Raw genomic sequence first — 22,274 nt, 5'->3', positions numbered from 1 at the left:
GCTCGAGTATTATGGACATCATATTTGAGATTTTGCTCATACTTTGCGGTGTTTTGTGAAGCCTGGAGACATCAGGTTCTGTCAGTAGAAACCTGGACCTTACTCTTTACAGCTTGTGGCTGATTGATGGCATGGCCACAGTGGTAGCCAATACGGCTTAGCGCGCTGGCAGAAAACTCAACTTCGATTGGCTTGGGCGAGCGTCACGTGCGCGGTACTGGAGCGCTCACTCTGTAATTCATTGCGTCTATCCGTACGAAGGTTGACGCTGGCAGCGCCGCGGTTACTTTTTTAAAGCCTCCACTGTGCCAGACCGACAGCCAGTATCACCAGGAAGGCGGAGCCCGTGCGGGGGGAGACGCCGGCTGCCCAATACATTACTTTCGCTTAGTTGCAAACCCAACGTCTGGCCACAAAGGCCGAAGAATTGTGCGTGAGCAGATTGAGTAGGGATGCTGGCCATTCTTGGACACCCTAAAATGAGGCGGAGCGATTCGCCAGAGCTGGCACGCCCACCTTACCCATCCTGTGCGTCTACCTTGTAGCCAGCGGCGGCCACTGCGAGCGGCGAGCGTGGGTAACCTTGACCGGCGGCAAATGGTCGGAATGGGGCTCCGGAGTCGGCAGACCGCGAGCACCTGAGAATTTTCTAGAGTACACTACAGGACCGCTTTGTGGTGAGTTTGTCGTTCCTTTGACTCTAGGCAACAGTTCAGTAGACTAGGTCCCGCCTGCTTCACCCGTGTCTTATCGTAACCGTCTTGCCTGATAGATGCCATCCCCTTGGAAACGCTGATATCCTGTTCAAGAACGCCGTGGGACTCACGGCGGCCCTGATAACCGTTGTCGTGTGCCATCGCTATCTGTCTGCCATGTCCGATATTCCGGGCCTGCTCTGGGCCTCGCGGCTCTTGCTCAGATGGGTGCATCCGTATATGATGGGCCAAGCGGGCGCATTCTACGTGACCCCTGCGGTTGGGAAACTCTCACCAGCTTAGGGTAGTTTGATCGGCAGGGCAGAATGCAGCCACTTCCAGCTTCTGATGTTAAGCAGCTCTGGTGACCCACTGTGGCTGCCACATGGCAAGTCGTCGGCCAAGAGTGACCTGGCCCGAAGTGGGAGCCCTCAGGCAGGTGTCCATAGCGTTGGCAGGGCCATCACACCCTCCCAACTCTAGTCCTCCACTGTGGCTGCCACACAGCAAGGACCCCCAGCCTGGTGTCCACAATATTGGCAGAGCCACCACACCCTCTTGATTGTCGTCTTCCACTGTGGCTGCCACACGGCAGGGACTACCCAGGCAGAGGCCCAGCGATGGCGGAGCAGTCACACCCTCCCAGCTCTAGATTCTTATTATGGCTGCCACACTCCAAGGATCTCTGAGCCAAGTTTCCACACAATTGGCGGGACCAACACACCATCTTGACTCTCGTCTCCTATTGTGGCTGCCACACGGCAAGGACTACCCAGGCAGAGGCCCATAGCGGTGGCGGAGCCGTCACACTCTCTCGACTCTAGTCTTTTGTGGTGGCTGCCACACGACAAGGAATACCCAGGCAAGTGCCCACAGCCATGGCCCATCACACCCCTAAGACACACGGCAATAGCGGAGCTGTCATACCCTCTCGATCCTACTCGTCTCTGATAATCCACAGTGGCTGCAGCTGCCCAGGGGACAGTCCCACGGCTGTCCTGCCGAGGTCGCAGTGAGCTTGGCAAAGTCGGACGCCAAGCCACGGGCTGGCTGAGCCATCACCCTCTCCTAGCCTTCTTCGCTCATGATCTGCCGTCGCTGCCCCACAGCGAGGTCGCCGGTCATGAGTGGTGGCCTGGCCCGATGGGGAGCCTTCACGCAACTGCCAATTGCAAGAACGGGGCAGCGGCCCGCTAATTGGTATGACGGTCTCGACCGACGCTAGGGCAGGCAGGACGCGCGACCTTTACCCGTTCTAGTCTGTATGTATCTTTATATTATTCTCCCCCTGTCCCGCCTTCTGTCCCCTCCCCTGTCTTCCGCTCCTTGGAAATTTCATGCTCTTGGGATGTTTGCCTTGCCCCTCATTTGAGCTCCTCTTTTCGTCATTCAATCTGCTACCCCACTCAGGCAAATATCACAGTGGCCACTGCGGCCTGACCACAGTTTTCTCAACTCCGTAGAGTGCATTTTATATCTTCGTGGTTTCTGCCACTATCAGAGTAAACTATACGTCGTTGAGATGCATCCTTTCCCTTCCACCGTTCCCATTGCCCATCCTTTCTTGTTTTCCAACCTGCCTCCTACAAAATATACTTGCCGGATTCGGTAGGCACTTTCAATGCAAGTTTCGATCTGGGTCTATGTAACGGCTACGCCTAAGCCGTTGCGCCAAGGGCAAAAGATCAGGCATTGATCGAGTGACGAGCGATCAATACAGGCGTAATAGCTGCTTATAGGGGGTTACGGGGGACCGGACCGTAACAGTCTAGTATGCTCACGGGCACGGATATGCCAGCATGATGTATCTTCTGTCGTTGCGTGCTTACAAACTCGAATGAGAAGACCCAGGTATCGGGAAAGCGAGACCAGTCTTGGAGATGTTGGGGTTCTCATTACTTCCAAAAGGCACTGTTGCGCCGACAGCAATCGGTAGGATTTACTCCATGGCACCACTTGAGAGTCAATCTCAAATAAGGGGGTCTGTTCGATTCTATGTACTTAACCATCGTTTAACACACTTCTAGCTCATCCACAATGAGCCAAGTACTATCCATATATGCTGCTCGGCTTGAGTATACGCACACTATCTATCCATGACTGCCGTGAGGGTGCTGTCTTTTTCGACAAGATCAGGAGCAGTCTGTTGGACACGGCTCCAATTTGACAGTAATGCCAACCTCCTCGCCGGGTCTTGCTACTTCTCGCACTGCGGTCACCCAGTTCGTGATACTTGATCGAAATTGGGCGAACGCCCTTGAGATAGCGCGGAGATCCTTTAGATTGGGATTCAGTGGCAGTTCTGTGACAGGCCCCCTTTCTATTTTTGATGCAACCCGAATCTGAAAGTGTGCAGACGGTGAGGCCTCAATTGCTTCCCACCAGTCCGACGGCAGCGCATCCCCTAGATCCTCAAACGTCCAGCTGAGGAAGTTCTGAGGCGACCATATTCGAATGTAGTCTTTCCCAGGGTAGATAAGGAAGATTTGCGTAGCAACATTGCTGCAGTTGAGCAGGTCCGTTGCCTCGCCACACTCTGAATAGGCGTGTTCTTCAGTATCATCCGCTGAAGCAGTGTCGATGGGACTCTCCAAGTACTCAATGTCATCGTGGTGCTCGACAATAGAGATGTCTGGTCCTTGTTGAGATTCCTGGGCATGAGGCGTGGGAAGAGAAGTGTAATTGCAGACACTCGCCGTGTCATCTTCACCGGAAATCGTTATTCTGGGTCTTTTGAAGTCTTCTAGTTTCTGTTCGAGTGTTAGTACTGTTGACTATCACAGCTAGATGTGGTACTGCCTGAGACAGATGATTGTGTTCCTCTCGCCTCTTCAAAGGCCGAGTTGCTGTTGGAGGATTCATTTTGAGAGTGATTGTTAGATCGATAGTGGCAAAAGTGAGGCTAGAATGGCGTGAGAGTGAGGTGAAGACAATGAGGCAAGAGCCAGAGGCGACAAGGGAACTTTATACCCATAGCAAGAAATAAAGGTGCCACACGTAAGGACGGGAACGGCTTCATCGGGAATATTCGATTGGTCGTCACGGCGTTACTGGAAGAGTGCACGCCATGCGAGAAGTCTTGGACCGGGTCACCATGGATTCGTCATCACATGCCAGCATACTGTCATCCTTAGGCTCCATGCTGAGAAGAGAGAATGCAGGGCCATCTATTGTGCGCGTGATGCATTCCACTCGTCTGTACATAGGCATGGTACAACAGAGGTCATGAGTGGCCTATACAATCTTCGCAATGCCGGCTCTTGAATGTCTATTCTGCGGCTGTGCGCCATTATCACTGGAGATCACGACCAGGAGCGGTCAACGAAGAGGGCCTCCCGAACACAGCGACTTTGTTCAGAGAGACAAATAATGTGATTCAGCTGCTTTTAGCCAAGTTGGTGTTGGCAAGGCAGACTGAGTACGGAACCACGAATCGGGGATTCTCGCTGATATCAGCACCATCCTAGGTGGCTGACTTGGGTTGAAGCTACGGCTGTGGAATCTATGATGAGGTCTGAGCCATGATGTCGAACGGAAAGCTGAGACGAATGAGATGGAGGAGGGGCTTCGTTGAGTATGAAGCCACGACCATCTCCCACCGCGTATAGACGCTCGCTCTCGACTCCATTCTGTTACTCCAGCTCACTACTCACTATCCTGAAGAGCATCCCACACTACGATCTCAATCAAATATCCTCTCGCCGAGGCCGCCCAAGGTCAGCAGCAAATTTTTTGAGGTTAAGAATCTAAGCTAAAGCATGACTAGGCTGCATTCGAGTTTTGCACGAATGTTGGGCGGGTTTCCGTAACGACGTGTTACCAAAAGGGCTCGTTAACGATGATCCGCTTTGGTTCGAACTTTTTGTGACTTCTATGGTGCATGTGCTTGTATCACTTCTCTCATTTCTTTTCCAATTCCTCGCAATACGCTCAGGGGACCGTGCTAGTTCTGTCCGGAAGAACGCAATGCACGTTAACGGCCTGAGCGACTTGTTTCATACGCTACCCTACATACATTGGGCGAGGATTGTTCCTCAAGCAAACATAACGAGGTTCCAATCCCTGATTTTCAGCCCTCAATTATCTTTTCACATCAGAGCTGAACCCCAGTGAGGCACAAATATCAGGGTACTGTTGATGTTGCTCGTTCTGGTCCATGCACTTATTGCACACTTGCAACCCCTGCCTATATGTACTTTGGGGGTCTTCGCATTGAGCGAGTATGTGTTTGGTGGTTATTGCGCAAGCTACTCTCAAAGCTCTTTCTGCATTTTAACATGCTATCGTGACCATGTCCGACAATTGCGGTCCATGGCGACTGCAACGAGGGTCAGACTCACGAGTCCCTTTAGGTTCGGATCTAGATCTGGTGATGCAATCTAGGACAACATCTCGGCCATGCAGCCGGGAAGGGAGCACTCAGACTTCATTACGAAACTCCAACGAACATTGGCTGCCGAGCTACATAGCTTCTTTCTCCATCCCGTTGCAGAGGTATACGGAACTGGACGGATTACCCAGGAGCTGGGGCTAGAGTTCGACATCTCGAGCCTCAAAAATGGGGTGTGATCGAATTTTTAATGCTCAAGGGGCAACACCACACTCAAGGCTCAATTTGATATCTACCACCTTAGCCACACCTGCTTGCAGTCTTTAGAGAGCCTAGTCAGGGGCAAAAGTGCCTTGTCCTATCCCCAAGCTCGTCGCAGATGGAAGAGACCATGAACAGCATGCACTACAGCCGAGTCCATATAAGTCCATTCACTGTCATCTCTCACCAGCATTCCTTTTCCTGCTCTTCGTTCCCAGCATTTCTTCCAAGTATGGCGATTCGCGGCGATTCGCCCTTACAGCCTCATGACGCTCCTGATAAGAAGGACAGCATCGTCCACGACAGCATCATCGATGAGAGCAACGCTGATCAAAAACGTGGCACTGAAGCCAAGGTTGGAGATATGAAGAGTACAAATCCCCTTAAACACGATATCGTCTTCAGAAACAAGCCTTCTCGACGCCAACACGACTCTACTGAGAATGAGCCAGGCTCCAGCACCACTACCAGGTCCCACGACAACATTAAGCTGATAAACGTCACTTGCCCTGCTGAGAGAAGGAATGAAGGTTTTCTTCGACTTCGTGGTAATGAATGCATAGCCCCTGGCTGCTGCCTATGTGTTGACGGCCTGGACAAGGGATTCTCGAGAATAATATTCACCTTCGGGGGGTAGATTGTCGTCAGGAAGTTGACTGACGACCAAGTTTATGCTCATTGCAGCGGAGGCTCCTACACAAAGCCAATGAATGGGTTGCAAAGGACGACGCTGGCCTGATTGTCTCATATCTTCGCGAACTAATGCGGATGCGTGCTTGCGTCGTTGCAGTCGCAGCATCTTATTGGTGCGCATATTCGTTCGTGGGGCAAAGCTTACATAATAAATCTTACTTGCGCACCTATTGGACCCCCGCTGTCTGTCTTATGAGTCAGCAGGATGGCGATTGGCGTGCTGGTCCAGTGATGAGAGACGGGGGTAATCCGGCCAAGGTCACGCAACATGGCCAGGAGATGATGCCCACATCGACGGACTGTCGCTTACCGGCACATGGCGGAGGTGATAATTGGCCCGCCCTTACTGGCGACTTGCGCCCGTCTCTGGAGAATGGACCAGGTAGCTGCGGTGGGATCATCAAAAGCCTCCCTGCTATTCCGCCAAGTGTTTCGGGCGAGTAGTCTTGCTGCACGTGCGATACATTCCACAGCTTGAATGATGAGTGTCAGGTGATGTTATTCATAGCAGGCTATTCGATCCCATCTGTGAAGGATCTACTGTCAACTCGCTTGTTAGAAGCAGAACGTGTCCGTTTACGCCCATCTTGTGATTCTTGCCGCAAGCGGAGGGCTCTCGTGGGCAGCCCACCCCCAGGGCCCTTGCTCCGTTTATCTAACGGTTCGTGATCAAAAGACAGCTCGTCTGCAGAGGATTCAGTATCACAGAAGGATGACGCGTTGGATCCGTGGGTCGTGATCGTTGCGTGGCTGGTCAGTCCCACTGTCTCAGCAGCAGATGCTTCGCTCAAAAAGTCGAGTCCTAAGCCATCTTCCCGATGTATGTTGGCATGGCTCTGACCATTTGTCCTCTCGTTGGCTCGTGATATGGCTTGATCCCTCTGTCGCTTGGCCCAGTCTCTGGCATTTCGATATGCAGTAGCGCCTTTTCGAAACCCATCTGCGTCATCAGTCAAAGCCGCAGCTTTAATCTGCGTCAAGACGTATTCTGGTTGCGCTCCTGGCTTGCATGGCTGTATCGCATGGGTAGCATATAGCTTGAGCTGTCCATCCAGATAGGTGCAACCAAGGGTGTGTGCTTCGTTGTTGTAGCTGGGCTCAGACCGCAGGTAAGCATCAAGAGCAGCTTGGCCTCTCTCGCCTAGAGCCATATCGTAGGTGATCTGCCGCTTCGCCACGGCTGCTGATCCGTCTGGCCCTTTCACTTCAACGAAGAAGTTCGGGGCTACTGGTAGATCTCCTTGCGTGGATGGAACCACGTGACCGGATAGGGTCTCTCGTATCCTCCGCTGTAGTTGTTCAGGGCGTGCGCCGTAGTATATATCTGGACTTGCTGCAACGAGTGTGCCATCCGTCAAATGGTCAAAGTTGGTGCATCGGACTTGACGGGCGATGCACTTCCTGTCTCCAGTGTCTCCCTCAATAAATGGTATGACATCTGCGATAACTTGGCTTTCCTTAGATGCCTCCGCATCTGCCAGCTGAAATTCCTCAAATCTATCGTCTGGAAACTGGGACGGAGAAAGTGAGGGTCGAGGCTGGCGCAAAACAAGTCTGATTTCGTCTAGATTATCGAGCCGTGTGGGGACCCTGCCGTCAGGGTACTTGTATCTATCAGGGTATGTGCCATGATCGATCAGATGTTGCTGGAAAGCCCGATCATATGCCACCGTGCTTCGCGTAGTCGTCGTATTTGGAGTTGCACTGCTCTTCTCTGGTGACTGCGAGCCCCGCTTACGACGCCCAAGACTTGACAGGGTAGACGATCTCATTTCGTGGTTGGCAATGTGTGAGGTCCGGTACTGCCAGCGGTCAGCTACAACTATTACACTGTCATGCCATCCATACCCCTCTCAAACCACTCAGATCTGGGCCGCCGTGAGTGGAAACCTTCTTCACACGTTTCAAGCACCGTGGCGAGCACCGTTTCAAGAATTGTTCGGGCGGCTGGAGGCAATCGTGTTCTTCCGCGACAGCCCGTCGAGCGCGCAGTCGGCGACTCCGTCTGGTTGGCGAAAGATGAGCGACGTTTCTTTGTCCGAGCTGCGTGTTCCTTCGGTTCAGTTCTTGCAGAGCGTTCGGAGTGAGGGGTATCGTCGATAAGCCGTCCCAAAACTGTGGCGGAGGAGAGGTAGGATGGCAAAGCTTCCGCTTCTTCGGCGATCGTTGGGCAGCGTCGTCCGTCGGCGGGCTGGAACAAGGGTGGTTTCGACGCTTTCGGGAGGCAGGATCAGGTGGCGGCGCGCGAGCATAGTTATGGATCATGACCATACTTGCAATTAAGATGCGCGACGGGAAGGCGCAGGGACTGTCGCTTTATGGGCCGGAAGCGTGCAGGTCGTGAAGGGCGATGCGCGCAGCACGCGGCGACTGGAAAGCGGGGGACGAGGTCGTGACCCCGGGCCTACCATTGGCCACTCACAACCGCTGTCTCAGGCCCAGCCACCCACAACCAACCATTCGTCATGCACCGGGATAACTCACGACTCAGCTGTTCCTGCGCTCTCCTCGTGAACAACAATGCCAGTGGACGCAGAGACCGATCACGCACTATGCGGAGTATGGTGCATCAGGTGCAAACCCATTTTTATCGTCGCGCCTGAGACGGAGATGAAGGGGGTTCTCGGTGTAGCTCAGCGGCGAAATAGCGACAAGCGTACTGCATTTCCACGGCACGACAGCGAACCGCGGCAAACTACAACGAAGGCCCTTGTCCGGAGATGAAGACAAGGCAATGTGCTGTACGCTATGCAGCTCGGTGCCTGAACTACCTTCTCACCGTGATGATGCTGACCTAGTGAACCGAGAACCAATCTCAGCTTAGGCTAGTGATTTCAAACTCATGTTGTGAGGTCAAGACATTGAGCATGACAGATGGCGGACCAAGACAACCATCAGGAAAGTGACAGGTTACCAACTCCATGTCGGGATACGTTGCCTGGGTGGGACTTACCTATCATGCAAGGCACATCCGGGCTTGCCTTGAGAAGTGCCACACGGTGTTTTCAAGCGCCGACGCGAACGAGCCAGTGTTGGCCTGGCTTGTCCATCTACCAACAGTCACGACCTTCTCTCTGAAACGGTGTTCGATACGTACCAGCAAGTGAAAATACTTATCTCGGCCAGTTTGGACACTCGTTGTGCATATTGATTGGGAGGAACATCCCTTAAACGGCTGTACCTTTTCAGAGCGCAAGGTCACCAATACTTCGGATTGTCGGCTTCTTCTGGCCTGCCCACCCGGGCCAAAAGTCGAAGTTCTTGGTTCCTGGTTGCTAGCATTTCGCAAATCCCACGGCAAGATCCAAGGTGTGGGTCATCCGTGGGGATCAGCGCTCCGACACGATGCGAAGGAGGAACTCACATTTGGGCATCTGGCTCGACCGAAACGAGTGTCCACTTGGTCGCAAATGGTTCTTATCAGGAACGGCTATTTTGAGATCTGTTGTGGCTGGTACAGTGCGGGCATCAGGTATCTCAGATCTGAGTCCATCACCCCTCCCGTTCATACAAGCCATTTGCCCACTAACTGCTGGATGGCAGGCCTTGGGGTGTACCCGGACGCAAACACCTGCTACTGCAGGGACAAAGAAGTCACTTCTGGCTGTTAGATACAAGCACATGGAGCACAGTAGACGGACGGTACCAGCCACCTATGGCGCGCAAAGCGAAGTGTCGATCCTTTTCAGGGACCTGGAGGAAAATGCGCGAACAGCTCTCTCGCTCCGGCCAATCGCGCGACGCGGGTGAGCTGGGTGAGCCTCCACCCGCCGCAACCTACATGCTGACTCACTCCGAGCTAGGCATCCACGCATCGAAAGCTGCAAACACTTGAAGTCGAATTACGTGGGCAGCACGAACAAACGCGTGACGTGCAGCAATTTATCAAAACAAAACATTCGGCATCCCCATTCGAAGGGGCGGCATTTCGCTGGCGCTCTCCTCCACCTAACACAGCCTGAAATGCCCGTGTTGCTGTCCGGTGTCCCGATTCCTCCAAAATAGGTCACGTGCTGCGGGGTCTGCCACACGTAACCCACCCTCACATCCGACGACCAAGTACTGTTCGCCTCGTCTATGAGTACCTCAGTCCTCGGAACAACTTCGCCAGTCCTCTGTGTGCTGCATTGTCCTGACTCCTGCATCGCGGCCTGGTCGCCCTTGATCAATAACAAAAATACCTTATCGGCAAAACGCGTCACGCGCTGGACGAAGTCGACCAGAGGCCCAGAACCCGCTGCGCTGCACGCCTACCGACGCGTCTACGTCTTTCGTTTCTGTTGTCGGTGCAGGATGGCACTACTCCGAGCTCCCCTTAGCTGCTTGCTTTCTTGAGCACGACCAAAAACCGCAGCAAGAAGGCATCGTCGTCGGTCAAAGCATTCTAACGACCGCGTGCGTCGCCTACGGAGTGCACGATGGGGGGATAGCCAACACGACCTGAATCGACGACCAACAGGCTCACGTTATTACATGATGCCCGAACTCCTGGTTGCGCGGAGCGTTTAGCCCCTCGTCCCATGCTCCTTCTATTTCAGCGGTCGAACACTCACACCACCACTACGAAAGTGACGAGCCATGGAGTATGCAATGAATCACGAGGTCCATCTTGGCTAGGGGCCAGACGGGGTTTGGGAGCCGTCGCCGTCGCGGTAGATGATCCTCGAGCCGGGGGAGAGGAGTCTGGAGATGATCGGATCGTCATTCCACCAGCTTGTGCTGAGGCGATAGGGCCGATCAAAGGTCGGCAGATGCTTGACACCGGCAAGATACCGTCCCGATGCAGGCGCGGCACGAGTTGAGATCTCCCATGATCGTGATGTTACTGCAGACAATTTCCCCATGCAGGCGCGGCACGGCCTACACTTGCTAACATTGTGGAGGCTCTGGACGGGTCCTGGATGTACTTTCCACCGCCTAGCACTATTCTCGCGCTATCATACACGAAAGATCGACAAGTCGATACCTGTATTGCACACCAGAATCACTTCATCAGACCGATCGGCTCACCTGCCACAAGACTCCCCTCTAGCGAAGCCCCTTTGTTCGGCCAAACGAGAAGCAGCCTGGCGTTAGCACTCTGAGCTCGAGGGAATCCGGAAAGATACCGAGCAATCCGGCCATGAGGCAGAAGATCAATGCTGCGCCCGCAGCGTCGCCCTCTCTGCCAAGAACGTTGTGCGCCTCCCGAGTCCCGCTCCTGCACGCGTAACAAGGAACGTACAAGTGGTCGCATTGAAGAGACCATTGTGTGTAGATAGGGAGGATCATGACTCGTTACTTGGTTCCGGGAGGGTGTGATCATAGGTGATCTCCTTTGTGCGGACTAACATGTCCCACTCGTCAGTTGTCTCGTCGAGTATTTGCCAAAGAAGGTCGTCTTTGTCTATGCAAAGAAATCTCGGCTTGGCAGGCATTGTGTACAGGGTGAGCTCATTCTGCGAGTGAGTTCAAGGGGTTATGTTATAGGAGGGGCAAGTTCAACAAACCGAAGGAGCTTGGAAGGAGAAGGAGGGATGGCTTTGGGCCGCAAACGCAATATACGTATCTTGCTACCTTGATTCCTCAGGCAACATCCCAAATGCGGACTCACCCGGCGGTTTGCCTGCCTCAGCAGCTGTTGAGACAGGAACCGTCAATGGCCGGCTGCGATACAGGGGTTTGATGACTAATAAGACGACAAACTTGTCTTATGACTAATCTAACTCTGAACCATCCCCACGCGCGGAGTTCTCATTGAAACAATGCCACTCCACCGCACGACCCTGCCCTTCAATGACTCCAAAGGGTGTGTTGTCGCTTTGTAAGGTGCTGTACTTTCTCTTTCGTATAGTAAAGAAGGGTTTTAGCTTGTGGTATACTTGTTCGCATACCGTAACCTTGTCCACAGGCATGGTGTGACAGAGTGACAAAAGTTGGTTGTCACTTGATGTATAAGGAGGTCAGGCCAAAGGAGCCCAACCCTGCCGACTTCGTCTTTGTCGCCAGGGGAAGGTCACAACGGCCTACCACACCCCGATAGAAATTCTGGGCCCCAAGTGTTGCGTCTTCGTCTCGCCTTCAGCTATGTGTAATTTAGGTCAGACTGGTTGATTCAGCCAACATGTTCTGGCTGACTAATGCTTCCGAAGTAGTCTCAGCCACTTACTTGGTGGCTGGTGGTCAGTGGCGGTCCAGAAAATGTTAAATCGAATCCATGCGACGGCACGTAACTTGCTGTTTACAGACCCTTCAACGGACGAGCTGCGATCGACTCATCGAAAAGAAGCCCATTGAAAAGGGCCTCGACGTCGCTCGCGCTTCGTCCAAACCGAACCCGACCTGTGGTAACAAAAGGATCTCTCGCTCACGAGACGCGCTTGATTAGCTTGACCAAGAAGGCACGACAGAGTACGGACAGCATCCCTTGCAATGTACTACCTCTAATGGCATCTAGAAATTCGGAATCTCGCACTCCCTCTACTTCCCCCCCTTCAAAGCATCCCAACTGCATGCCTGCTTTCCGGGAAAGCAGGTCGTGGCACCCTTTCGAAGCAATCTTCTGCGATTTAGTCGTGCGGTTGCCTCTGACGATTTCGACTTCGACCTCGAGCGTATAAAGCCACTGCTAAAAGCAACCCTCGCCGACGACATAGACAGTCCGCTCATCCCGAATCAAGTCTACCAAGCCGTTACCGACTCCTTCCCGACCTATATCATCTTCCCTCCAACAAACGCCTTGGGTCCGCATTTCGAAGAGCTTTGCATGTGGACGCCATCCGCCCAACATGTACGACATCATCGGTCATCTTGTCCATTTTGCAACAATTCGGAAATTTTTTGACAACGTAGCTGGACTGATCAGCGCTGCGCTGCCTTTTCGGATCCGGAGGCTGACTTGGCTCACTCCCAGTCCTCCCACTCATGGGCAACAACAGACAAGAGACGATGACTTGATCAACCCCCCCGATGACGTCGCGCTCAACAATTCTGTCCCGGGGTGCTGCAACGGGAAGGAGGGTTGGATGATACGGCTCTGGCACTCTCTACGCTCTCAGGCTTATGTGAAAGATCGAGAAAGCCCTTCGAGTTGTTGGGCGGGGGATTTGGCTAAGACGAGGCGGCAACATGTGCACGGTTGCCCGTCATCGCCAGGCGTCGTCGAGTCGTATGTGATATTAAAACTGGACCGAGACAAGCAGCGACAGACCTACGCTGAGTCGATTGACATAAAAGATGTCTACAAAGTCGCTTCTAGCCACAATATGGACAAGGATTGCCGTAAGTTCCGCGATCCTGAAAGCGGAAGCTTCAATGTCTGCTTCTTCGTCACTTTTCCGTCAGACGGCAGAAAATGGGTCGTGAGGTTCCCGATCGGCCCAGTGCTCCATGATCCGTGGCAAAAAATCCAGAGCGAAATCGCCACCCTCAGGTGAGTTCAGTTCTCCAAGATTGGTCTCGTTGCTAATGCTACTCTCTTAGATATGTTAAACGCAATACGACAATCCCTGTACCTGAAGTCTACGGATACGGTAGCGGAGGCTCGCATAATACCAATAACCCCACGGGCCGTCCGTACCTTATTCTCGAATATATCCCTGGGAGACCACTCGACTCGGGTGATCTTCTGACTTGTTCTGACGATGCCTCTCGACTATTTTACTCCCAACTGGCTAGCATTCTATCACAACTTCGCATGCAAAGGTTTGACTACGCGGGATCACTTACAGCGGATGACGAAGGCGAGCTTACGGTGACTTCTCCGCACTCCATCGATTTGAATAGCATCCAGCTATACAGCGGACAACAAATCAAGCCATGTGAGAGGCACACGTCGGCAACCGACTTCGCTTGTTTCAGCTACCAAGTCCTGTTCAACCGATTAAACCAACCAGTTGAGATGGAAGAAGACGACGCTCGACACGAGGTCTTTGCGCTTGCTGACTATGAAAAGAGATTGCTCAACTATGTTGATTCATCTTCAAAACATTTTGTACTCACCCATGGAGACCTTCGCCCGTCAAACATTATTGTCGGTGAGGATCTCACCATCAATGCAATCATTGATTGGGAATGGAGCTGCACTGTGCCTCGCCAATTCTTTATACCACCCATGTGGTTCGCTGGAAACGACGTACCACTTTCCATCGATGATACCTACAAGCTGGAATATTCCAAATTCCACCGGGCACTCACAGATGCTGCCGAGGATGAACCTGCATGCAGAGTACTTGCGGACGAATGGTCTCCGGATCTAAGTTCTAGTCTCGACCTCTACCTCCCTGCCGCTCTCCTTCGCCACGACAACTTCACGGAGGTATACTATAAGTTTTTGTTTCCTAAATATTTTAAGGGGGTCAAACGGCGAGAGAAGCTAAGGGAATTTTATGAGGAGGATGGCCCAAGTGGCATTTTCAGCGAAGCGGTTCGCCGAAAACTAGAGGCATCTCAGACTTATCAGCAGAACTTTCGTGATCATTGTTGAGTTAAGGGGGAATCTCAATGTGCATAGCTCCATTAAATGTATGTAGATTGTGAACGCGCGCATTTCTCTGCTTAGTCGAACTCCTACTCGATGTCTATCTTCTCCATGTCCTTCTTCTGTTCCTCAAGCTGCTTGATCTCTTCCTCACACTCTGTGATCGCGGACCTGATATCGGCAATCTGTTGCTGATGTTGCGCAATCGATTCTTCCAAGTCTAGAGACTTCACCTTTCTACGCTCCTGTGCGCTTGAGCCACTACTGCCGACCATCTTCTTCACGTTTTCAGTCAAGTCCGCAACAATGGCTAGTTTCTCTTGAAGATTGTCTTCCATCTGCTCAAATTCGGATATCTTCTGAGTGATCCTATCCTGGAGGATAGATATGATGGTTGACATGGCAGGCTAACCGTGCCGCTGTGGGGAAAATCCAACCTGTTGCTATTAGTTAACTCTAAGCAGGGTAGATGAAAACATTACTTTGCAGCCTGTAGCACGTTGAGAAAGTCGATACCTTCGTCTGAGGAGGATGGAAAACAATGAAGAATGACTGGTCGTCCTCGATTGTCAAACAGTTTGAGGGGGTGATATCGTTGTGAACGTAGCCAATGGAATGCAAATGGTCGATCACAGCAAGGCCAGAGCCAGTGTGGGGCCATCACAGATTGCGATAATTTTATCCGCGTTTGAGATAACTTTCATCGCATGCAGCGGAGCGACTTCCGAGCTCTGAGTTCCCGAGCATCCGAACAATCAGCTGGCTTCCGTCTGCTGGCAGCTCTCGCAGGCTAAGGCCAAGTCTTGGAGAACACTTCTACGAAGGCAGTGCAACGAGGTCCACTCCTCTAACTGGATGAAGCTCAAGGCTGGGCCACTACTTCTTTTCACCGGGGATAGAACTGACCAAATTGGAGCAGGTGATGGCAACTCTGTTGGGGAAATAGCAACATGGAAGAATGATGGGCCGCGGTCAGTGACGGACCAAAGGGAGGCAACCCCATAATGGCATTAGGTAAGCAATGAGGGGATTATGGCGGTAATGGAAGAGGCGCTAGTCACCCTCGTTGCCACGTCAGCGAGACACTACATCCCATTGAAAACTCGGGCATCCGATGGGAAAAGTGTCCTACATTTCGCAGGCAACAGTTAATATGTGAAGTTCCTCTGGACTCGATCCATTATGCGATGCCTCTCAAGTTCGAGTATCCCTAATTAACGCCCCATCTCGCGCTTGTTCCACAGATCTCACACCCAAGTTGCTACGAGACCTTAACCACTTGTCCATCCATCCAGCGATCTGCGAATAGGTTTCGTCGTCAGCAGCCACCAAGCCCAGTAAACTACAGTGCAGCGTACATTAGGTCATCCATACCCATTACAAGTTGGGCAGACGCCGGTACCTTGACGTCCTGTTCCATCACATGCGTCGCATTTATCAGGCATAATTGAAGGGCGACAGCAAGAAAGGCTGCTGAGCAAAAAATACGTGGATTTGTCGGTATTAAGTTGGATTGTGCCATCACGGAGCGCATGGGTCATCTATATATGGTACGCATAAATCGTTGTATCACGAGGAACTAAAGGTGGAGTAAAGTTCAGCTAATCACAAGCTATCATAAGCGGCTGGGCGAGGCGGAACACTTGCGCCAGAATGTAGGCAAGCTCCAGCGCGCTCCTCCTTCACTTCCCCCTCCCAACGATGTCGCACAACTCAGGTTTCCAGTTCGGCGAGGAGTGTCAGTGTTGCGGCGAGAAATTTCTTTCAAATGAAGAGTTGCTTGATCACATTGATTATTTCCAAGTTAGTGCCCGCAAACCACCTCGATCAACTGCTAATTCGCCTAGGATCTCGCAGCTTATCATCAAGCGGCTGCGGACCGTGCGCGGTTGCACATTCTTTCGCGTCGCAGGAATGACAACGAAGCCGGAGAACGCTTACATTACGACGCCAATGTCGATGGCGATGACGAGATCAGTGCCAATTGCGATGACGACCGCGATGACGACCGCGATGGCAGCGGTAATAGCGCGAACGATGTCGATAACAGCAACCGCGATGGTGACGACGGGGCCAGTAAGAAAGCAAGCAACATGAAGAAACTGCAATGTCATGAATGCACGGCCAAACCAACGACACGACAGAATGCGCAACGGCATTTCCAACAACGTATGTGTCCTGATCCGTCATACCACGCAGCTAAGCCTGGCAGACGTAAAAGTCAACGTCATATGCCCCCATTGTATGGAGCCCTTTGGTTGGGCAAACCGATACCTTTCGCACAAGTGTATCCGGGCAATGAAAGACCCGACGGATGATTTCCAAGCCAGCAGGATTGTACGCAAGGTCAGACGAAGGTGGGAAAGATCGCAGCTAAGGAGATCGGGGGCATCCACAATTGAGAATGACTCAACACATCGGAAGCGAAAACGCGTCAGGCCGACCATCGGTGAAAAGGAAAGCGAAAGCGGGAACAATCGGAAATTCGGGGTCAGCGATCAGTGGCCCGACGGCATATTGGAGTATGAGAGAGGGGTTGATTATCGTCAAAGCGTCAACGCCATGCCGTCTGTCAGCAATAATCCTGACGACGACGGGATGTGGTTCAGAGGAAATATGTTTCGCAGGCCTCATATCGAGTCCTCCGCAGCCTGGGTCAGCGGCAGCGCCGGGGCAATTTCGGAGGCGTTAAGTCATCAGCAGCAGGAGCCTTACATTCAGTATGTGAGTAGCACCTTGGCGATTCCTGGAAACGGAGAGACGATGTCTGAGAACACGTCCCATGATTGGGAACATCCTACCCGGCTTCCGACTGGCACTGTACCGTCTCATGAAAACGCTGCTAGAATCTCCGAACCACCTTTCGGTCGCTGGGCGGATTCCGGGCAGTACCTGGGCAGTGGTGCTGCTATGCCTGGCAACGGGGACATGGCAGGCGAGGTGCCATCGTTGGGACTCTGCGAGACGATACCTAGGCAACAGTGTCATAGGGAGCGAGAACGTGGGTCATGGCTGTATGGACAGCATCAAGGCTAGAAACGATGGTGAGCTCACTTGAACGCATGAACCAGGTGACTCGGCCAGGTTAGCATCATCAAGGGGATCACAAAACTGTCGATAAATGGTATCTCTGACACATCGGTAGATAGCACCGCAATCATACCGAGCATTCTCCATCTGAAGCTTCCTCGGCCCTGCCTTCGCGTGCACTTTCCTTTTCCTCAAGTGCAGCATGTATGTTCATGCCAGCTAGTTCGCTCGGTTTCAATGAGTTTGGGATGCTTAGGAGTGGCCAATCCATAGGTCGCTTCTTCAGCACCTCCGGCGTGGCAAATGCGGCGACAACGGGACTCGTATCTCCGAAATCAACAGCGAGGCGGGCATCGAGTATGACACTATTGCCAGTTAGATGGTGTGAAGAGGAGAGTAATAACTCACAGTCCACCATCCTTAAAGTTGATCGGCGTCCCCAGACAACCCGCGGCTTTAAGCTCAGCACCTAGAACCTGCCACAGATTGTTGGTGGCTAGTATCCTCCAAAGGTCTGCATCTTGCGATTTTCGATAGTATATTGGACTTGAGCCAATTCCCCAGAGATGCACGAGGAGCACATCGTCGTTGCCACCACGTCTGAGCTGAAAAATAGTGCCTCGGGATGGAGCAAGTCTTGTATAGTCGGCTAGAATATGCGGTCTCTTGAAGGCACTTAGGGTATCTTGAACGCGCTGCAAGCGTTATCATTAGTTCCAATATGAAGGCCACTCGAACTAACCGTATCCTTCAGGACGTTGGCTTTGCAAAAATTGAAGCCTTCAACCGTCTTGAATGAGAACGACCACTTCTTGCTCTCCATCTCCAGGAAACGTTTACCGAGCTCTCCATCCTGAATCGAGAAGAACCCATGTTCCTTTATGGCCGCGCGCGCCTCGTCAGCAGAGAACGTAGTGGCCATCGTGTGTTGTGGAAAAGTTTGACGACATTGTGCTTGGGTTTGAATGCTTGTCCAATACTCACGCAACGAGGTGGGGGATTGTCGCGTCACGCGGTCCGAAGATTTTCCGTACAAATCAGGGCGACCATGTGATTGCCATTCAACTGAAGTGGCACTCTCCAATATTTCCTGATCCATGTAGAAGGAAGTACTGCGTCCCACTTGTCAGCCTCACCTTCAAATTCCAGATTTAGTGACAATCTCAACTGCCTGAGGGCACACGGCCTGTTTTGAAATATGATGTTAGTCATAAACTCGTCAACCCGGCCAGTGTACATTACCATGGCTCAATCTCAAATTGCAATAAAAGCGATCTCCAAGTGCGATGAAGACACGTCTCTGAGCTCGGAAGCAGCTATCGCTGCATGCGATGAAAGCTATCTCAAATTGGGATAAAGTGATCACAACCCGGAATGATTACACACCCAAAGCGGGAGCATGGCGAGGACCCTGCCTAAAGCTAGTGGCTTAGGACTTGCTGTCTAGTACGGGTGTGAATTTCGGTCAATGATCCCACCACGGGGAGCGGTCGGCGTGCCATCGACGAATAGGACGCTTCAGATACGTAGGCTTGTTCCGCAAAAGCTGATTGAATGTAGCTCATCCTGCAGTATGTGCATGCGAGTCAACTAATCGATCACTCGCAACCCTACGAACGAGACTTGCAGGAGCAGCCGCGTATATCGCATGGATCAGGCCTCGAGAAGTCCCTGGTGAGCACCATCGGCGGAGGCGTCGTCCGAATGGCTAATTCTGGTGTGATGAACCAACGTGTCTCATAACCCGTTTATCTAACTGGATGGAAGGCCAGGGTTCACCATTACGGCTTGCGTACCGACGCCGAAAAGTCGAAGCCGCGGCCAACTCACATGCAGCCGGCTCAGGGGGTATTCTTCTCGGTCAATACAGGCGGTACGGGATAGGATGATGCATCAAGACTAGGTAAACATCTCTCCAGGGCATAAAGTCGGCGTATCCCTTCGCTTCAATAAGCTCTCGAAATACACTTACCTGTATATGCTGCCTACTACCTTTCGACCTTGACTCCCATCAACGTTTAATGAAGGGGAGGAAACTGCACAGGCGGTCTACGGACGTGATCATACGAGCGGCCAATAGCATAGTCATTAACGGGACACAGACTGATGTATCTCCAACTGATCCTGCCGCATATGCATGCAACTCGGTTGATCGATCACAATCTCACGAACGCGGCTTACAGGAATATCTGTATATGCCGGATGGATCGGGTTAGTTGTTCGGATGGGGACCTCTGACGGCTCGGTCAGCTTCGTGTAAGGAGACCAGGCGGGTTGTTCTCCCATAAGGACAATAAACCTGCCGTCTGGGTTGCCGAATGTCTATATAAAGTCCAGTCCCTTTGTCCTCGAAAATTGGAATGAAAATTGATCAGACATCTCTCACAGCTTTATCGAAGCTGGCAGTTCCCGATTGTTCATCTTACTTCAGCGTCTACACTCGCTACTCTGACTGCATATCTTTGCCTCCACACCATCACAACATGCCTAGCAAGCCGGAAGAGGATTCAGTTTCTCCCAGGTCACCCGATCGAGTAGAAGAGTCATTGACTTCTTCGCGAATTGCTCCGGAAATGCAACATGCCGAGAACAGTGGGCGCTATACAAGCGAACTCCACGGAGGCTACAAATACGACTGGAATGATCCTGAATTAGTCCAGGTATGAGCACTCATAATCTAGGTGGCCCAAGCTAATCATTGTAGAAACTACATCTGGACATTGAAGGCCAGCTACAGCGGAATGGGCAGAACAGTACGGAACGCCAAAGTTCAAATGATTCAGGCACGGGAAATATGGACTTTTTGAGCCCACTGGACCCTGACCAGTTGAGAAGCTTGGGGTTTCTGTCCTCTGGCCCAGGGGCGGCCACTGAGTCGGCCGTTCAACAAGCGGAAGTCACCGGTACCAACGTTGCAATTCCTTCTCAACGTTCGACCGTCCGCGCTCTCCCTTCTCATGCTGCTGGTGGCAGCAGTTCCTGGTCGCAGCCTGGGTATGAAAAGCTTACATCAATCAACGATCTCTCAGGTGGCCCAGCCTTAGCTTGGAATAACATAGGGGAGGAGCCTCGACAGTCTCCTCCCCCACCCCCTCCTACTGCAGATGACGGCACTCAGGCGAACATGTCAACTCCACTGGATATTGAGAAATTGTTTTGCTCCAAGACTCTTGGGCCGGATAGCGGCAAGTGAGCTGAGTTTGTTCCTGTGTCGTGTCCCAGGGCGATTTCCTGCGCCGCGTTCATGGGTAGCTGTTTGGCGCGAATTACTGTGACCACCTGTCTATTGATAGCAGCGAACATGTTAATGGCTGAGAGACGCAGAGGACCTTGGTTGCGAGCAAGTTCGGATCTGCAGACAGTCATTTCCGATTGAATTCGAGAATCTTTAGATAGCATTCATCTAATCTGTCCCCTTTTACGATATCATATCACTTGCTTGCGCTGCTCATTCGCCTCTCTGCGACGGGATGTGGCATTTTAGACCATATGGGTGCTCCCTCCTCGTTTAAACCCCGAATTCACAGGCCCAGCAGCACTTCTCCTACACTATAAGAGTGAGATAGCGTGGCAAGGCGAAAGGCTGGGGAAAGTGGGGCATCCATCCAATTGCTCCACTGGGAGTGGCTTTTGAGCCGTTGAACGAGTTTTTGCAGCGGCTCATGATTGGCTATGCGAAATGCCTGCCTAACCTCGGACCGTGCCTCGCACTCATGAACAGACGACCTTGGATCGGCAACGGGTTGACTCTCGACTGATGACTATGAACCAAATTGCTTCCTCAACAAAGTATCCGGGATTTCTGCCTTAGTACCACATTTCTTCTAAGAATCAATGCCCGCCCCATGATAAGCCTTGCCCATAATAGCTACACTATAACCATACACAAGTCAGTGTCAGAAGCAATTGAAAGATTTTGAGGACGCACCTAGAAACCACCGCCTTTCTCTGCGCCATCCGCGGGCGGTTGTGATACACAACAGCCAAATCAGAGAAACCAGAAGCTCCAAGCATATTGCGACGAGTCTGGACTGAAGGATATCTCAAGCATGTGCTACATTTCATTGATTTGGCTGTGGTCCAATCCGTCGGTTGCTGCGCACACGTGCAAATAGCTTTTGATGCGTTGTCCACGTCAACAAGCTCAATTTGTCCACCAGGTTTCGTAATACTGTGAAGATGGCTGAAGTACTGGGTCCAATTGGCGACGATTCGGTAATTTCGAATGAAGACGTAGTCCCAGCCTTTGCGAGGGTAATCGATGATGTCTCCCTCCTCCACCGTGCAGTTTCGCGGTAAGTATGAAGAAAATGGCTCCTTTCCTAGGATCACCACCATCGAGAGGGGGTTTTCCACAGCTATTTGTCTTCATGGTGTGTGTCAATGATAGCTCGACCTTGAAGTAGTGAATACATACCGTCCCCAGCCTACAGCGCCGCTGCCAGCGCAAAGGATTCTCACTTTGCCTGAAATGCAGCTATCTCTGAGTTTATTCCCCGCGAGTCTGAAGAAAGCGTAGTTTCTTCTCATTAGTATCTTGCGTGGCAGAGAACATGTGAGAATACTTACTGATTCTCGTCAGCAAGCTCTCGACGTCGTAGTTGCTCAACATCAAGATCGTCGGCCATCGACGTTGTGTCCGAATCAACACAAGACAATACTGAGTTTGCTGTAGAAATGGTTGAAAGAGAGTCGCAACGGCCTCCTCTTATCGACTGACAGAGTGTGCTTCCTCCATAGCTTCTATGGGACCGGAGCGTTGCAACTGGCGGCAGAGAAAGGATGACCTCCTGCGATCGTTCGTCGG

At 52.1% G+C, this 22,274-nt stretch overlaps 7 protein-coding genes across 7 annotated transcripts; 3 read left to right on the top strand and 4 right to left on the bottom strand.

The window, feature by feature from the left end:
- Positions 1 to 2,780: 2,780 nt before the first annotated feature.
- On the bottom strand, positions 2,781 to 3,785 carry F5Z01DRAFT_659939 (uncharacterized protein). Its single transcript, XM_046263802.1, has 2 exons — positions 3,495 to 3,785; positions 2,781 to 3,445 (listed from the first exon to the last, which is right to left on the bottom strand). Exons 1-2 carry the CDS (start codon positions 3,555 to 3,557, stop codon positions 2,828 to 2,830), a joined length of 681 nt encoding a protein of 226 aa, XP_046116513.1. The 5' UTR covers positions 3,558 to 3,785; the 3' UTR covers positions 2,781 to 2,827.
- A 2,422-nt stretch (positions 3,786 to 6,207) lies between these two features.
- F5Z01DRAFT_218526 (uncharacterized protein) lies at positions 6,208 to 8,431 on the bottom strand. The gene is made up of 2 exons (XM_046258195.1): positions 7,828 to 8,431; positions 6,208 to 7,781 (listed from the first exon to the last, which is right to left on the bottom strand). The coding sequence occupies exons 1-2, from the start codon at positions 8,248 to 8,250 to the stop codon at positions 6,492 to 6,494; spliced, it is 1,713 nt and encodes a 570-aa protein (XP_046116512.1). The 5' UTR covers positions 8,251 to 8,431; the 3' UTR covers positions 6,208 to 6,491.
- A 4,552-nt stretch (positions 8,432 to 12,983) lies between these two features.
- On the top strand, positions 12,984 to 14,443 carry F5Z01DRAFT_625408 (kinase-like domain-containing protein; the record flags this gene model as incomplete). The annotated part of the gene is made up of 2 exons (XM_046261420.1): positions 12,984 to 13,390; positions 13,441 to 14,443. The coding sequence occupies 2 exons, from the start codon at positions 12,984 to 12,986 to the stop codon at positions 14,441 to 14,443; spliced, it is 1,410 nt and encodes a 469-aa protein (XP_046116511.1).
- A 1,615-nt stretch (positions 14,444 to 16,058) lies between these two features.
- Positions 16,059 to 17,524, top strand: F5Z01DRAFT_659874 (uncharacterized protein). Its single transcript, XM_046263801.1, has one exon. The coding sequence runs from the start codon at positions 16,550 to 16,552 to the stop codon at positions 17,471 to 17,473; it is 924 nt and encodes a 307-aa protein (XP_046116510.1). The 5' UTR covers positions 16,059 to 16,549; the 3' UTR covers positions 17,474 to 17,524.
- On the bottom strand, positions 17,525 to 18,449 carry F5Z01DRAFT_659872 (uncharacterized protein). Its single transcript, XM_046263800.1, has 3 exons — positions 18,210 to 18,449; positions 17,876 to 18,162; positions 17,525 to 17,832 (listed from the first exon to the last, which is right to left on the bottom strand). The coding sequence occupies exons 1-3, from the start codon at positions 18,387 to 18,389 to the stop codon at positions 17,595 to 17,597; spliced, it is 705 nt and encodes a 234-aa protein (XP_046116509.1). The 5' UTR covers positions 18,390 to 18,449; the 3' UTR covers positions 17,525 to 17,594.
- Positions 18,450 to 19,827: 1,378 nt separating this feature from the next.
- Positions 19,828 to 20,660, top strand: F5Z01DRAFT_638087 (uncharacterized protein; the record flags this gene model as incomplete). The annotated part of the gene is made up of 2 exons (XM_046262343.1): positions 19,828 to 20,127; positions 20,172 to 20,660. 2 exons carry the CDS (start codon positions 19,828 to 19,830, stop codon positions 20,658 to 20,660), a joined length of 789 nt encoding a protein of 262 aa, XP_046116508.1.
- Positions 20,661 to 21,291: 631 nt separating this feature from the next.
- Positions 21,292 to 22,095, bottom strand: F5Z01DRAFT_638086 (uncharacterized protein; the record flags this gene model as incomplete). Its single annotated transcript, XM_046262342.1, has 4 exons — positions 21,292 to 21,340; positions 21,396 to 21,833; positions 21,885 to 21,971; positions 22,037 to 22,095. 4 exons carry the CDS (start codon positions 22,093 to 22,095, stop codon positions 21,292 to 21,294), a joined length of 633 nt encoding a protein of 210 aa, XP_046116507.1.
- Positions 22,096 to 22,274: the final 179 nt, after the last annotated feature.

Source organism: Emericellopsis atlantica, assembly GCF_019669845.1.
Source record: "Emericellopsis atlantica unplaced genomic scaffold F5Z01scaffold_20, whole genome shotgun sequence".
In the NCBI taxonomy this organism is placed as follows: domain Eukaryota; kingdom Fungi; phylum Ascomycota; class Sordariomycetes; order Hypocreales; family Bionectriaceae; genus Emericellopsis; species Emericellopsis atlantica.
Note: the sequence above shows the minus strand (reverse complement) of the source record. Positions and strands in the feature narration are given on the sequence as shown.

Coding starts and splice junctions, on each gene's coding strand:
- F5Z01DRAFT_659872 (XM_046263800.1), bottom strand. CDS start 18,389: ATGGCCACTACGTTCTCTGCTGACGAGGCGCGCGCGGCCATAAAGGAA. Junction 18,163..18,209: donor CCAACGTCCTGAAGGATACG/GTTAGTTCGAGT, acceptor TAACGCTTGCAG/CGCGTTCAAGATACCCTAAG. Junction 17,833..17,875: donor AACTTTAAGGATGGTGGACT/GTGAGTTATTAC, acceptor AACTGGCAATAG/TGTCATACTCGATGCCCGCC.
- F5Z01DRAFT_218526 (XM_046258195.1), bottom strand. CDS start 8,250: ATGGTCATGATCCATAACTATGCTCGCGCGCCGCCACCTGATCCTGCC. Junction 7,782..7,827: donor ATCTGAGTGGTTTGAGAGGG/GTATGGATGGCA, acceptor GACCGCTGGCAG/TACCGGACCTCACACATTGC.
- F5Z01DRAFT_659874 (XM_046263801.1), top strand. CDS start 16,550: ATGAATGCACGGCCAAACCAACGACACGACAGAATGCGCAACGGCATT.
- F5Z01DRAFT_659939 (XM_046263802.1), bottom strand. CDS start 3,557: ATGAATCCTCCAACAGCAACTCGGCCTTTGAAGAGGCGAGAGGAACAC. Junction 3,446..3,494: donor AACACAATCATCTGTCTCAG/GCAGTACCACAT, acceptor ACACTCGAACAG/AAACTAGAAGACTTCAAAAG.